Source organism: Leuciscus leuciscus (assembly GCF_965113295.1).
Source record: "Leuciscus leuciscus genome assembly, chromosome: 10".
In the NCBI taxonomy this organism is placed as follows: Eukaryota; Metazoa; Chordata; class Actinopteri; order Cypriniformes; family Leuciscidae; genus Leuciscus; species Leuciscus leuciscus.
Window position 1 is genome coordinate 3,763,830 of NC_138734.1, and position 15,733 is coordinate 3,779,562.

At 38.8% G+C, this 15,733-nt stretch overlaps 1 protein-coding gene and 1 long non-coding RNA gene across 3 annotated transcripts in view; both read right to left on the bottom strand.

Annotated features, from left to right (window-relative positions):
• ppp1r37 (protein phosphatase 1, regulatory subunit 37) overlaps nucleotides 1–15,504 on the bottom strand; it is a 57,201-nt gene extending 41,697 nt beyond the window's left edge. Inside the window, exon 1 of one of the 2 annotated variants that reach the window (XM_082182160.1) lies at nucleotides 13,908–15,504. In XM_082182160.1, coding sequence (XP_082038286.1) covers nucleotides 13,908–14,529 — 622 coding nt within the window. In that variant the 5' untranslated portion in view covers nucleotides 14,530–15,504. The remainder of the gene's footprint in view (nucleotides 1–13,907) is intronic. The other variant, XM_082182161.1, reaches the window with a different exon arrangement.
• On the bottom strand, nucleotides 130–5,096 carry LOC309507874. Its single transcript, XR_014209269.1, has 2 exons — nucleotides 4,650–5,096; nucleotides 130–3,184 (listed from the first exon to the last, which is right to left on the bottom strand). It is a non-coding gene; the product is annotated as an uncharacterized lncRNA (long non-coding RNA).
• Nucleotides 15,505–15,733: the final 229 nt, after the last annotated feature.

Sequence of the window (15,733 nt, forward strand, 5' to 3'; positions counted from 1 at the left end):
TATGGCCAAATTTGTGTGGTTATTTTATTTTATTGGCCTGTATTTTTTTTTAATTCAATAAAATTACTGAATTTAATTAAAAAGTCTAATATTAATAATAATAAAAATAAATAAATAAGAAATTCATAAAAAAAAATTGAAAAAAAAATCGGTTTCGATTTCCAGCCACGTGCAACCAGAATTTTTGGTTTCAGCCCAAAATTTTCATTTCGGTGCATCCCTATTAATAAGGATTAATCTCCATTTAATTAGTAATTTATGCAGGGAAGACTGGTCCGTATGCTGTGTCAGACTGGGCAGAGTCTGAGAAGGGCAATAAACGTGCTCCATGTACTCTGTGAACAGCATGTCCTTGGAAAAGCATTAGCTTGGAAAGTGCGTACTAAGTCTCAGCATGGGTAAATGTTCCCAGATAGAAAAAGCATTCCAACTGCACACAGATAAATGCCATTTCATTTCACGTGTTGACTAGATGACAGCTGACTCCTCCAGTAGTTTCACAGAAGGCAGAGCAGCAAATGGCATTAGAGTATTAGATGAAATGACTTAGTCATCGTCATGAAGTGTCTTTAAAGAGGAGGAAAGCATGCATGCTTTTCAAGTGCAGCCTTCGTCTTTTCACCAAATTTGCACAGCTATTTGGACACGCCATCTGGGTAGATTTCATAACCTTAAAAAACATCCAAACGTGATTGTGGTGTGTGTGTGTGTGTGTGTGTGTGTGTGTGTGTGTGTGTGTGTGTGTGTGTGTGTGTTGTTTACCACTTCCAGATTCCAAGTTACACAGAGGTAAGATTTCAACATGGCATTTGAAAATGTTGCGGTGATACAGATTAATCACAACACTAAAGCATCCCAGTATCTCCGTTCCTAATGGTACATCCACTACGTATAGATATAGATTATGGCATCCCGAGAGTGGAGTGAATTAATGAAGAACTGTCTATCAGCAAACAGTCTTTGGGGAAACCTGTGGTTTGCATTCCTCTGAATGGCGTCTTTCCAACAGGGCCGTTGGAGAACACTTACTGGAGTGTGTTGCTGAGCTGGCCAGACGTGTAAATTAAAGACTGCTTCTTCAGATTAAAACTCATTACACTCAGATCAATGCACAGAGACTGGTACTGCAGTGCACAGGCCTAGCAAAACCTGCAGAAACATGAGAGTTTAAAGGGATAGTTCATCAAAAAAAAAAGAAAATTCTGTCATCATTTACTCGTTCTCATGTCATTCCTAACCTAGGACTTCCTTTAGATGTTTGAAGAATGTTGGTAACTAAAGAGTTTTTGATGAATGATGCCAATGGCTCATACAAAGCTGATTTAAATAACAAGCTGCATTGAAATTTATATCTGAAAGAACACGTGTGAACTGACTTCATGCATCTACTCAAGTTCATCTTGCCATGAGTTGGTTAAATAGCCCTAAAATCACAGAGAAATTTAGTTTAAAACTAGCACATAATATCTGAAACTCTTCTTCGCAGGGCTACACGATTAATCGGAACGAAACCGCACGCGATTCGGCGAAGTCTGAGATTTGTTTAATGTGCAGCTTGTCAGTACAGCACGGCTCTGAGAACAGCAGTAAATGCTGCTTCGTCTGAAAGCCAGAGTTTTAGAAAAGTCAGCTGTATTTTGAGTGCCTGATCGCCTCATCCAGCCGCTGACACTGCTGTGCTTTCCATAGACGATGTGAGGATTCTTACAATGGAATATATCGAGATTCAACATCTAAAACATTCAAACTTTGAGCACCGTTTCTGATAAGCTTTGTGTGATCAAGCACTTTATTTCTATTTCATAATACTGTACAACCAACACAATCTCAGGGCAATTCATAACTATTTTAAGTTTTGGGGAATTGATGGATAATTCGAGTGTTTTCAAACGATCTGCACACACACCCCAGTGACGGGTATGTTAAGGGGTGGACCTTCACGCTTACTTTTGTCCAATAATCGATATACAAGATATACATCGATATAAACAAGAGGTCGCACTGGTATGACCACCACGTTGTCCAATTTATAAGAGCTGCAACTTCTGTTACATACGAGAAACATCAAACAAAACAAAAGTGAAACGAAACTGCGCTATTCGTTTGAGCTGTGTCAGATGCCACACCACACGTCAGATCAAACAGCGCTGACGTGGAAACCAAGACAAACTTAAAGGGGAACTGAAATGAACAAAATATAATTTGATAACATGTTGGTTATTAAAATTGTAAACAAATTAATTCAAAAATAATATTAAAAAACAAAATATATGAAGTTTTTCCCAAAACTGAAATTTACATTTGTTGTTATCAGAGCGCAGCTGTGCTCGATGATGTCACTGGCATGGTACCACTGTAGGCTACTAACATGTTATGTCAGGCTACTCCACTGCTACTCTGACTGAACTGACTGATTTTGACAGTAACTGTACAAGTTAACACTAAAAACAACATTTAAGTAAGAAATTGAATCAAATGAAATAATAAAACTGCATATTCTTCACTGTATGAATGAAACGTATACTGATTCTTATGCTGTCACTTTAAGAACTACTGCAATGCAGGGATCTAGAATACACGATTTCTTACAGATGTCTACATTCACTTAAGATGTGAACCTTGTGTTGTTGACACTTTAAATGCAATAAGACGATAAAGAGAATGTAGTTTAGTGCAGGCGCTGTTACAGCTGGCTGTCTGTGCGTTGCGTTTAGGCGTGTGCGCTCGTCAAATTTAAATTAGCAAGGCGCGCCGCCGCGTCTCTCATACACAGTTTGAAAGCGGCTGAAATCACAGTAACAAGTATCTTGCCGGTGTCGTCGATGGATATTGCTTATATTGGAATGGATGCCATCCTCTTTGTCGGATTAATTTAGCAGGGTGATCTACGGTGAAGGTGACCATCACAATAACAACTAGGCTAAGTGGTGAGTGGAACTGGTTTACAGGACCCGCCGTGCTCACATTTATGCCACAGTCATTTTGCAAACAGGTTATTCGGTCCTGGATGGCATCGGAGGTGTTATATTTGCTTGTTGGACAGATCACAATTTTTGCAATGCAAATAATGCTATGCAATCATGCAATAAGACCCCCCTCTCGATCTGTTATGCTCTTGATATGCCATTTTGCTGGAGCTGTCAAGGTAGCCTACCATGCCAGTGACGTCACGGACCATTAGAAGCTCAAGATTAGTGTTGTCACGATACTAGAATTTCTAACTTCGATACGATACCTTGAAAAATATCGATATTCGATACCATTTTCGATACCACAGAGAAAAAAACTGCCACAATATTAAGGGGGTATTTTTTTTATTTAAAGCTAAATATAACAAGTCTAGAACATGACAATGAGGGATATTTTACATGAACAAAAATGTCCTGAGGTAGTGCACTGGCTCAAAAGCATAAATGCTGGTTAATACATTAACGTTATTTGATGAACAGATTTAAACGCAAACGTGCATCACACACGAACACATGCTCACTGGATCGACATCAAGTCAAGCACCTTTATTTATATAGTGCTTTTAACAATACAGATTGTGTCAAAGCACTTACCAGTATCAAATTGGAGGATAGCGTGTCAGTAATGTATAATAATAAGATTAAACATTCAATTTTCAGTTAAAGGCATTTCATTATTGAATTCAGAGATGTCATTGTCTAGCTCAGTTTAGTTTAATTAGGCTAGTATCTGTGTAATCAAATTGATGATAATGAAGGCAAATTGCAGAATTAAATAATAATTTTTTGAATAAAGTTAAATAAGCACAAGTTAATTTAGCCTACATTTGACCACAGTTAAAATATTCCTCAGTCAGATTATATTAACTTTAAGAATTACGGTGAAAAAACGAGACAACACACACTCATATCAACAACAATACTAGGCCATCTTATCTGGTTAATGTTCCAGAAATGTTAAAATGAGAAGAGTTACCAACCTCTCGAAATCATTTATATAGATCCCGGTGTCGGTCTTTCAGGTGCTTTGCTATATTAGCCCCGATCACACCTAACGCGTTTTTCAGGTTCGAAAACGCCATCACACAGAACGAGCAGTGCGCTGCGTTGCTAGGCAACCACTGAAACAGCTGTCCTGTCAGTCAAGTAAACGTCAAATCAGCCTTTTATTAACTTTATTTACTTTCTGTTAACATTGTGGTAGTTGCAAGTCGTTAAGCTCCTGGTAACCCGCGAGAGCACCACAAGTTTATCCTCCATCATCGCACTCTCCGGGCGTTCAAGCAACTGTAGCTTTCATCACTAAAACGGAAGGCCCGCCTCTCCATTCAATCGACTGGCGCTTTTTCCGCTCGGAGTTGCTTTTTTTTTCAACTTCAAAAAAGCGAGGCGCAGCAGGCACATAAACAACGCGCAGAACGCTCGCTGCCATAGGAAACCAATTGAAAATAGACGCCTCTCACTGCAAAAAAAGGCGTCAAGTGTGATCGGCCCCATTCACTTGCTATTTAACCAGAGCGAATGAGACGAGTGTGCGTGTGGTGTTTGTCAACGCGCCTTTGGAGAGAAGTGAAAGTGACAGCTCGGCTAGTATCGATACTTCGGGAAATTAGTATTGGTACCGTTCAGATATTTCAGTATCGATATTTATCGAAATATCTATATTTTTGACAACACTACTCAAGATGGCTGTGCCCTAGTAACAAAACAACAAACTAACATCACTGTTTCCCCCCCTTGTAACTACTTCAGCATTTTCAAGTGTCCTACCACAAATAACAATGATAACACATCTGTTATATCACCTTTACTTCCTATTTCATTTCAGTTCACCTTTAAAAGCTTTCAGCCAACTCGGAAAAGGCAAAGCGAATTACAAACTCTAATCACAACATTTATTGCCAATCATTTGTTTAATTAATCAAAAATATTGGAAGTAAATTCATTATGGATCATTATAAAATACTTTGTTTTAAAAGTACCAATAGTCACACGTTTTATCATCGTTTTATCATCGTATCGCAGCCCTCTGAATCGTAATCGAATCGTGAGGTGCCAAAAGATTCCCACTCCTAATGGATCCGCGGAAACCTCTAAAAAGTCTGTATTATGCAGATGCCGTTCAGTCAAGGTGGATCAGTCGAGCTGGATCAGTCGAGCTGGATCTCGGAGGACTTCGAGGGGAAGCTGAGCTCACGGTGGCAGAGCCAGAGCGGAGGACACATCATTGTATTAAGCAGCCCGAACTCCTAGAGTAACTTTAGTAAACGGATGTAATGCAAAACTGATGTAATGCAAAACATTACATCAAGTACACCAGTGACAGATAAAACAATATGAACTATAAAGTTTGGGAACATTTCATAGCACAATTCAAAAAAGGCAGTAAAACTAAATTCTTTGCAAATCTCTTTAAACCCCAGTTACCCCACCACACTATCCAATCCATTCAAACACATACTTGCACATACTTGCAAGTACACCGTCGATGTAAAAGCAGCAAACATTAGAGAACCGGAAGAGCTTGTAAACTGTAAAGGCGTTCTGAATACACTACGCCGCTTTTTCTTTCTGAGCTGATGTGTCGATCACTTGGAAATGATCCATTTCAACAATACGGTTTAACAAAATCAGTACATTTACACCAAACCCTATGGTTTTGAAGGTCATCATTGACAGGAATGTTGAATGAACACAAAAAGCTTGTCCTGGAGCAAGTCGTTAAAGCTAACCACAGAATATCAATTGCCAGTGTAAATGAACTGTGCCACTTTCCTGTGAAATACATCCCTGAAATTCTCAGGAATGGTCTACTTCCCTGCCCTGAAGCTTCTGAATATTAAAAAGTACAATATGTACGAATTTTGTATCAAAATATCCCAAAACCACTTGCACATTCATTTCTAATTGATTACATATGATGTAAAATAAATAAATATAAGTTATATATATTTTGGCTTTATATATACCCCTGCTCTCTAATTTATCGGCAATCAAAAAACCAATATTGGTCAACCACTAATCAAGACGGCACATCACACAAGTTCATAGAAGTGAATCGTTCTGGTAGAAATATAATTAGGTCTCAGTTTATACAGATTCTTTGAGTGCTCAAACCTCTAACTGTAAAGTACAGCAAGTACTGGTCTTCCTCAGAGCGAAGATAATGACAGCTCCTTTAAACTCTGATAAAGATGATATGTAAACAAAAGTTAAATGTTGGCCATTAACGTGAGGTGCTGTCAGCGGAGAGAATCAGGCCCCTCGGGGGATGAGACAGAAACACTCGCACACTTGAGCAAGACTGCATGCGGTCCTCCTTTCCCATCAGACAAGCCTAGACATCAGCAAGTTCATTTCCTCTGAGCAGAAGGCCTGAGGCCTGAGGCCAAACGTAGCACACAAGCTAGTTTTGGTAATGTGTTTCTTCAACTATGGGCACTTTTGGCCCTGTAGATAGGCTACACTAATTTGCAGGGCTGAAAAAAAATAAAATAAAAAAATAAATAATAATAATAATAATTCTAAAATAGATTTTTTTTATTCCAGAATCGATATTAATTCAAATTCAATTGCTTTATTTTTGTCCGTGCTTGTAGATGAGGTTGACAGAAGTAAGCCACTTTCGTTCCAACAGAGCATGAAATGTGTCGTTATTAGGGGTGTAACAATATATCATGTCACAATATATCACAATACAAAAATGCAACAATATGTATCATGTATAGTTCACCCAAAATAAAAGTTACTGTGTGAGAAAAAAATTCAAGTTTTCAGAGTTTTAGTGTCAGTACAACAATAAACTAAAATATATAATGATGAATATAATGTATAATAATGCAATGGGGGAATATTTGTGGGTCCTGAAAATGCCAAATGTCTGATGTTACCAGTAAAAAGTGTCCTACATTATTTTAAATATATCTAGTCAGTGACAGAGCGCAAGCATATTTGTCTAAAACTAATTCTGTATTTTCCGCTTCAGAATAATGAATATTTTTATTCTGGTGTCACTATTGTCCTGTGCTTTGGGTTTCCAGCACCAAGTCCAAGCCAATCATTTACACACACAATGTAATAACAAATTTAGCATTTTAAATCAACAGTTAATTTTTTGTTAACCTTTTATCATATGTCTTGGAGTATCGCAATTATATCGTATCGTGAGTTCAGTATCGTGATATGTATCAAATCGTGACATGAGAGTAGTGATACACCCCTAGTCGTTATCTTTGAGTGTTGACTGTCGTAATATCCCAAGTGGACGTGTGGAAGAGACGTGAGACTGAAGGCCAATACTTCTGCGTCGGGTGCGTGCAGTAGGTACGGCGTAGCATACGCATAGGTGTGTACCATACGCCGTACCCTGACGCACACCTCCCCGCGACAACGCGGACTGCAAGATCTGTGATTGGTCGGCTTGGTAGCGTCGCGTGGTAGCGTCCTCCGACGTATTTCCGGCGTGTTCTTCTGCACCGTCCGCCATTTTTAAATTCAGAAGTTCAGTGAAAGTTCAGTGAAGAACATGGAAATGGACCAAGTGACAGAGCGATTGTTTGAAGAGGTGCGGAAATACATACGGCAGCGAATTCGTGGAGAGAGATTTCCTCCAACGTTCCTCAAAACAGCTGCGAAGAATCCAAACACAGTGGAAGATCAGAAACCCGCCCCCGCCAACTAGCGTTTCGGCGGTGTAACCGCAGAGCAACAGACATAACGCAGAAGCATACATGCTCACGACGGCGTCGCCTACGTTTGTAGCCTATGACGTACACTACGGCGTACACTCGACGCTGAAGTATAAATTGGCCTTGAAAGCACTGAAAAGCCCTCGCGCTGCTCATATGCTGAGAGAGAGAGAAGACAATAGAGCTGCACGATTCATCTTTAAAAGACTGTGATCTCGATTCAAACACCCACGCGATCTTTCAGTCCGTCTGTCTATTAAACTTTGACAAAATCATATCCCAACATTCACAGCTGTGTTGGCACTGACCCGGAGAGAGTCGTCATGAAACCGCTTCACAAACAGTTTTTTCAACCTCATAGTGTCATTATTTCTGTGATGCAATAGTTAAAATGATCATAGAAGTACTCAGATAAAAGTTTAAAGTTCAAATATGAACAATGATGTCTACAATAGCGATCAAAATCAGCTTTTGATAGAAACTTGGTGCTTAAAATAACGCATTTATCGATTACATTGTTTAGCCACTGAGTGGCGACAAGTGACTTAAAAAATGTATTCGTTATTGAATAATTTATTAAAGAGAATGTAGGACTGTATGATGCTTATGAAATAAGTCAGAAAGATGTGATGATTTGTTTTTGTAAATATGACTTATGATGGTCTAGTGTTAAAAAAATTGCAATATTGAATCGCAATACTTGTAGAATCGCAATTCTTATACATTTTTTTTTAAAATTTCGCAATAGGCTATATATCGTATCGGCACCCAAGTATCGTGACAGTATGGAATCGGGAGATTGGTGTATCGTCCCAGCTCTACTAATTTGTCCAATAAAGCCCAACAGTGGTCAGTTTCCTTCACACATCACATGTCTCATATTTCAACTCAAGCACGCTCTCCACTGACACACTCATGTCCTTGATAAACAAGAACAAACACTTTCGCAAGACCTTTATTAGGAGCAAAACTGTTAATTTTGACAAATTATGGAACTGAGAGACAGTTGTCACTTGTCGCAGTAATGAAGGCATGGGAAAAAGTTCCCAAGATCTTTATATAAAGTGACTGTAATAACAAAAAAGAACCCCTTAACATTAAAGCTGTTTCTTGAAAACTTCTAGAACTTCCCAATGTTTCAGACTCAGCATAAAGTTGCTCCCAGAGTTGAAATACCACGTGTGTCATAAACAACAATCTCCTCCGTAAGCCTCCCAATAACTCACAGACCAACAAAGCGTAAAAAATGTCAGCAATCTTCTATTCCTCCTATAGCTCTTTGAAATCATTGCTATTGCCCTAAAGTTGCAGTGATAACGAAAGTCAGACTTTTATAATAAGGAAGGCCAATCATCGCTTGGGTTAGTAAAAGGATGTGATATTTTCATATTCATGATGAGGAAATGCTTTAATTCTTTGGCTTGATCAGCCACCATTTCTTTGTTTGGAAAGAGAAATTTAGTCTGATTAGCCTGTTAGGTGCCCTGAAATGATAAAGAATCACACTAATAACACCAATAAATCTAGATAAAAGTAAAAAAATTAAATAAAATAGAAACTTTGAAATGGAGCAAACCAAGCAAAAAATAAATAAAAATGATTAATTAAAATTAAGAGGCTAAAGCTCCGGTCCAAACTTGACCAAAGTATTGTTGCAAATAAATATCATTGAAAAACTGAGTGATATTTGATCACATGAGTCAGATGTGCTCGAGGGCCGGAGCTGTGGCTCTCAGGGACGCCACGGGTCAGTCACATCTGAGCGATACGGTCAAAAATAGATCTTCACACCACCTCATTCCAGCGGACCTCAAAGTCATTCACACAGCAGTGCCACGGTGTGTGTGTGTGTGTGTGTGTGTGTGTGTCGAGAGAGAGAGAAACACACCCACGCCCTTTCCCTCTAGCTGAGACACATCAACAAGGACCTGAATGAAACCATCAGCAGCGTTTAAAAGTGTCAAATCTCCCTCAGGACAAGATTAGATTCAAAAAGCGAATATGTTTAGATGTTATCTATTATTTCGCATAAAAGGAAATGGATTGTAATAAAATAAAATGAAGAAAGTGATCAAATAAAAATAAATTAAACAGTAGAAACTCAAAATGGGTGCAGTGGTTGCAGGTTTGTCACATGGCAAGTTTTTAGACCCGGGATCCTGATTAATGATCGATCAGACATGAGTGACATCCGCCCTGTAATCCTCAGGGACATTTAGAAACATCCCAATCCAGGAACTATAGGTGAAGAACATGAGAAAATCATCATCCAGATAAATTATGGATATGAAACATATGGTAACACTTTATTTTACAGTGTCCTTGTTATATGTTACATGCGCTTACCATAGTAATACAAGTATAAATTATGTATAATTACAAGCAATTAACCCTAAACCTAGTCCTACCCTAACCCTATAGTAAGTACATGTAGTTAATTATTATTACTCAGGACTTAAATATATAATTACACCGTAACAATGACACCTTAAAATAAAGTGTAACCAAACATAGTCACATTAATTCCTACTAAATGAACGCAATGAAATCTTGTGACAAAGGCAAAAATAAATTTGCAATGAGCTGGAAATTATAAAACTACAACATAACCATCCATAAGTTCATAAACATACAGAAGTGTTGCATCTGATGCACAAAAAATTACTGACCCGTATTTAACATTCTCACGGATACTTCCAAAACTATCAATTATTTCTGCAATTTTGACGAAACCTCATCTATGTTAGGAAGGCTACAAATCAGCATAAATGCAACAACAATACATATTTAAGTTTACACAACTAATCAAATGTTTGGGGTAATTAAAATATAGATATAATAATTTTTACAAAATATTTCCATTTCAAATGGTTTCTACAAAAAAGCAGCACAAGCGCTTGATTATATTAAAATAGAAACAGTAACAGTTGTCTTAAATTGTAAAAAAAAATGCATTTTACTGTATTTTAGATCAAGTAAACGCAGGCTTAGTAAGAACAAAAGACAAACATATAAACTAAAAAAATCTTACAAACCCCAAACTTTTAACAATTTAGTTATAACTGATTATTTGTATCAGAATTTTTTATAAACATCCCTAAAATTTGTTAGTCACCCCGAAGTCAATAATTATATCCATTAAAACTCATCCTTGATCACCAATATTACATATTAAAAAGTTTTTTTTTCTTTGAAAAAATATTCTTCATGCCTTAAAATATCTTGAATGTAACTCGACACCCTTGCCTCATTTAGTATACGCGGTTCTATGAATATGCAAATGAGTCCCGCCTCCACTCACTCAGCTCAGAGATCCACTGGTTGACGATCACACGTTGATCTGATTGGTTACAAGGTAGTTTGTGACGTCAGAAACACCAGCGATTTCAAAGCGTGTTTTTGAGACTGTCTTTGGTTCACTGCAGTTTTAAGGAGAAAATACTCAGCAATGCTGTCGACTTATGAATTAACACATGATGTGTCTTCCACATAGACACAAAAACAACATTAAAAGCTTGATTTTTTAAGTCATCATTGTAAACACAAATAAAAGAGAACAAACACCTTGGTTTCAACTGAAGTCACTGATAGGAGACACACAAACACTATAGTGACCAGAAACTCTGGGTCAGAGGAAAAGGGAGTAGGAAACCAGGCTACAAAAGTGGGAAGTTCAACTCAGAATATAAGGAAACTATAGAGTGTACAGTACAGTCACGTGACTTAAACTACTTCCTCATGCCTAAATAACAAAGAGAACAATGTGTGACTGTGAAATAAGACCTGCCAACACCTGTGATATAAAAGCTATCAGCTTTAATGCGATCAGGGTTCACTCACATGAGTAATTAAACAAACTATAGTTACTCCATTTCAATGTACTCGTAGTTGCTCTAAGTCCAGTATTTGCAAGGACAGCGACCAAGTACACTGTGCTCTGCTCAAAGTCATAATAATGGCGGAGCAGGATCGGGATTGCGGGAAATCTCCACGGACAACATTACTTGGAAATTACCCAGCAACCTTTGAGCTAGCTGATCAGACACCTAAACATTACAGGCTTTTACCACAAATATCCTGGGATAACTGCACCTAGATCCTTTAAAATGCACATAAAACTGTCTCTTCCTAGATTAGGTTTAAGTAATGAACACTAAGATACCAAATTACACAATGCTTTTGCTTTAAATTAGTAAACACCACTAATGATCTTTCAAACGAATGTACATGTAACACTTTGCAACAACGTTAAAGTTGTTTAATGCATTACGTATCATGGACTAAAAGCAAACAATTTTTATAGAATTTATTTATAAAGGGTCACAAATGAATAGGCTACTATTGTCCATTGTTCATTCATAATACATTAATGTTCATTTAAACGACCTGAAATGTGACCCTGGATGACAAAACCAGTCACATGTCGCACTGGTATATTTGTGGAAATGGCAACAACACATTATATGGGTCAAAATTATAGATTTTTCTTTTTTGCCAAAAATCATTAGGATATTAAGATCATGTTCCATGAAGATATTTTGTAAATTTCCAACCGTAAATATATAAAACATAAATTGTTGTGAGTGAATGCAGCACTATCACCAACATAAATGAACAACTTTAAAGGAGATTTTCTCAATGTTTCGATTTTTTGCACCGTTCTAATAGTCGTATCTCGGCCAAATATTGTCCTATCCTAACAAATATATCAATGGAAAGGTTATTTATTCAGCTTTCAGATCTTCAAATCTCAATTTAAAGGCCCATGTGACCGGTTTTGTGGTCCAGGGTCACAAATGTCAAAAAATGTGTCAGTATAAGAAATGAGCATTTAGCATATAAAGTGTTGTTCATGAAGTTAGCATATATTATTGTTTTTGTACATCTTTGCAACATAAAGGTTCCGATTTTACGCAGCCGAGCCTATATTCATATTTGAATGCAAATCAATGACATACACGTTCACAATTATATCTCTGTAATCAATAAATGATACCAGTTAGTTAAAGCTCTGAAGTCAAGTGTCTTTAACAGACTTCTAAAGACGACTAAATTGAGTTATAGATTGGAACAACATCAAAAGAACTAGGCTAAACCAAGTACAATAATATATGTTGATAAGTTGAAACTTCCTTTATACTGTGACACAACTAAGTAAACAAACTCAGACCAAACATTGCATGTATTGTGTCTCGACAGCTTTGTTGTTTTAAGTGTTGAGTTCACACACACACACACACACACACACCACCTTGACCAGTGTGATAGGCAAAGGAGATTCCCTGCAGGGTAAACAGAGACACACCTCAAAACCTTTGGCCTAGAAAGCAAAGAACGAGTCTGTTAGCTATATTTTTGCTGGCTCAAAAACATCAGACACATTGCAGCCAATCAAACTGAACAATGCGAGGTACCCTGGGTCATTGTGTTCTTACAAGACCCTGTTCAACAAGATGCTGAGACCTCAGAATGAGCTTTACACAACACCGTCTGGAAGAGTTGGAGAGGTTTCTCCAACACGCCTGAGGCTCAGAGACGGATCGCACAAGCTTTCTGCAGTTGTTATGGAGCCGTTGAATGACCCCGGAGGACTTGCGGATCATATGTCACATGGATCACGATGGAGTCTTTCAGGAAAAAGCCACTATTCTCGGAGCATGACAGGTAACAGAAGCCATGTTCAAAGCCTTGGCTTCAACTCTTCAACTTCAACAATTACGCAAACCTTTTACACAACAATGCAAGCCACAAGAGACGAGCTCTGGATTCGAGATGTGACTCAATATTTGAGGGTTCAAAATAACCAAATATCCCAAGAACTGCTGTGTGTCCGAGTATCTGTGTATCCGATTGGAATCAGTTCTCAAAGATCTACTCTGTGTGTATCGCAGGTGTTTGGGTCTGATCTCTTTCATTTTTCTGAAAATCTTAGTAGGTTTCTATGACAGTGATGTTGCATTGGAAGGCCTCCAACACAGAGGGGTTTGCAATGTTTTCTATATGACGACGCAGGACTACTACGTCTAATGAAGCAGAAATGTTGGCAGGCGCAGCTTTATTAGGTGTGTGGAAATGGGCGACTTGCAGCGGCTGGTGAAGACAGGCTGAAACGGATTAGATTTTAACAGGATTTCGAACCATATATAGCTTGAATCAGATTTCATGTGATTTTTTTGCCAGTCACTTTTGATAAATACGTTCAGATTCCAATCGGATATGCAGATATTGACAGTCTGAAAGATCCACTCACCGTGTCTCCAAGGGTCCTTCGGCTCAACGGCACCAGAGACGATGTCCTCGTCTGATGGAAAGGTCACTCTCTTTGACCCGTGCTTAATCCCAACTCCCTCGTCCGGTGTTGTAGCCGAGACGGGCACGTCGTCGTCCCTGCGTTCCTGCGAGTGCAGTTCGATGACTGATATTTGAGAGTTAACACTAGAGGCACTTTCCTCGCGTTGAGTCTGGGCCGCTGGTTCGAGCTCCAAAACCCCATTTTCATCGAGACTTAAATCGACTCCGATATCCATCTCCCCATCGTCTGCTTCATCGCCACCATCTCCAACAGAGCAGTTGATCACTGGCGCTTCCTCAAACTTGCTTAAACTCTGTTGCAGGTCATCGGCAGAACCATTAAAGGGGTCGGCGGATACCGCAATGGATCCATTGTTTTTACTATGCGGTGCTTTGAGCTCTGAGGAACCATCATCCTTTAAATGGAGGTCTTTTAACCTGGCCAGGACGGCGGCGTCCCGTTCCCCTTGGTCTCCATCCAGCGTGGCACGGGGAAGGATCTCTGGTGATATAGTGTTGTCAGGCACATTGCACAAATCTATAGCATTGCACAAATCTACAGCTTGCTCCTCGCAATTCATCTTCTCATTTCCAGGGAGCTGGAGCACGCCACTGCCCGTCGAACACTAAAAAACGGTACAAGTTCCCTCAAACACCTCCAATGCAGTTCAATTCCAGGGAGAAACCGTTCAAGATCTCCTTAGTGAGTGCATCACTAACTAAAAGTTCACATCATAGAAGCGCCTGATTTTATTTCTTGTCTTATTTATGCACTTAAATGCATTCATACATTGCTGTAGTCTTGATTTGTAAGGGTTGCATCAGGAAAAGCAGTGTCTATGTCCGATTATGTGCTCTAATCAAAGTTGTAAACACCTACAACATCTTTCACAGTCGAACTGAATCAGTTTTAGCCGCATTAAAAGTCTCACATGCACTTCATGTTGACATTATCAGCAATCATTGTATTTTTAATGTCCCTGTCCACCATTACGAATAAGAATACCGATGAATAATAAGTTAAGAACCGATATATGCATTTAAAGCAAGTATAAACAAGCCGTGGGATGATGAAGATTATGCTGATGAAGACCAGGCTTTCTCGACTGGCCTGCTGTCCCACACCAAGACGAATAAAGTACTAAAACGGACTCCTCAGGCCAATCATCTAAATGTTTAACACTCCGGTCGTGTTTTTAAGCTGTCAAGACGAGGAATCCTGCACTGTCACTTTCCGTGTCGCAGTGAACACGAATAAACACAGGCGTCACAGTCCGGAGCGCGCGCTCATCCCAAAAAACCGCCACGAACCGACTCGTTTTCTCCGTTTAAACACTCTATTCGGGCCGCCTTGTATGAACGATGCTTTTCACATCGCCAAAACGCACAGACAAGCAGAAAAAAGGAAAAATATTGGCCCCGTTGAAGCTCCAGTCCGGACCGACTGTGTATGTGTGTCTGTTGACTGTTCGGAGATACGTCATCATCACCCCGGTTGAAAACGCCAGGGAAGATTTCAGCAGGCGCACTTTCGCCGCTTCTACTTGAGCGTTGTTTTATTTATTAAGGAAATGCCAGTAAAATTACAGAGTTGCTCATGTGTTGTGTTTCTTTGGCAGATTTTCATTCGCAGCAATTGCGTTTGTAATTTATCTAGATTAGCATTTATAATAAATCACTATAAAAATATCTCAACGAATCAGTTGACGTCTGATCCCTTCCAAACAGCTGTCACGTTGGATGGTTTATGACGCGTGTTACAGAGAGAAATGTATAATATCTAAA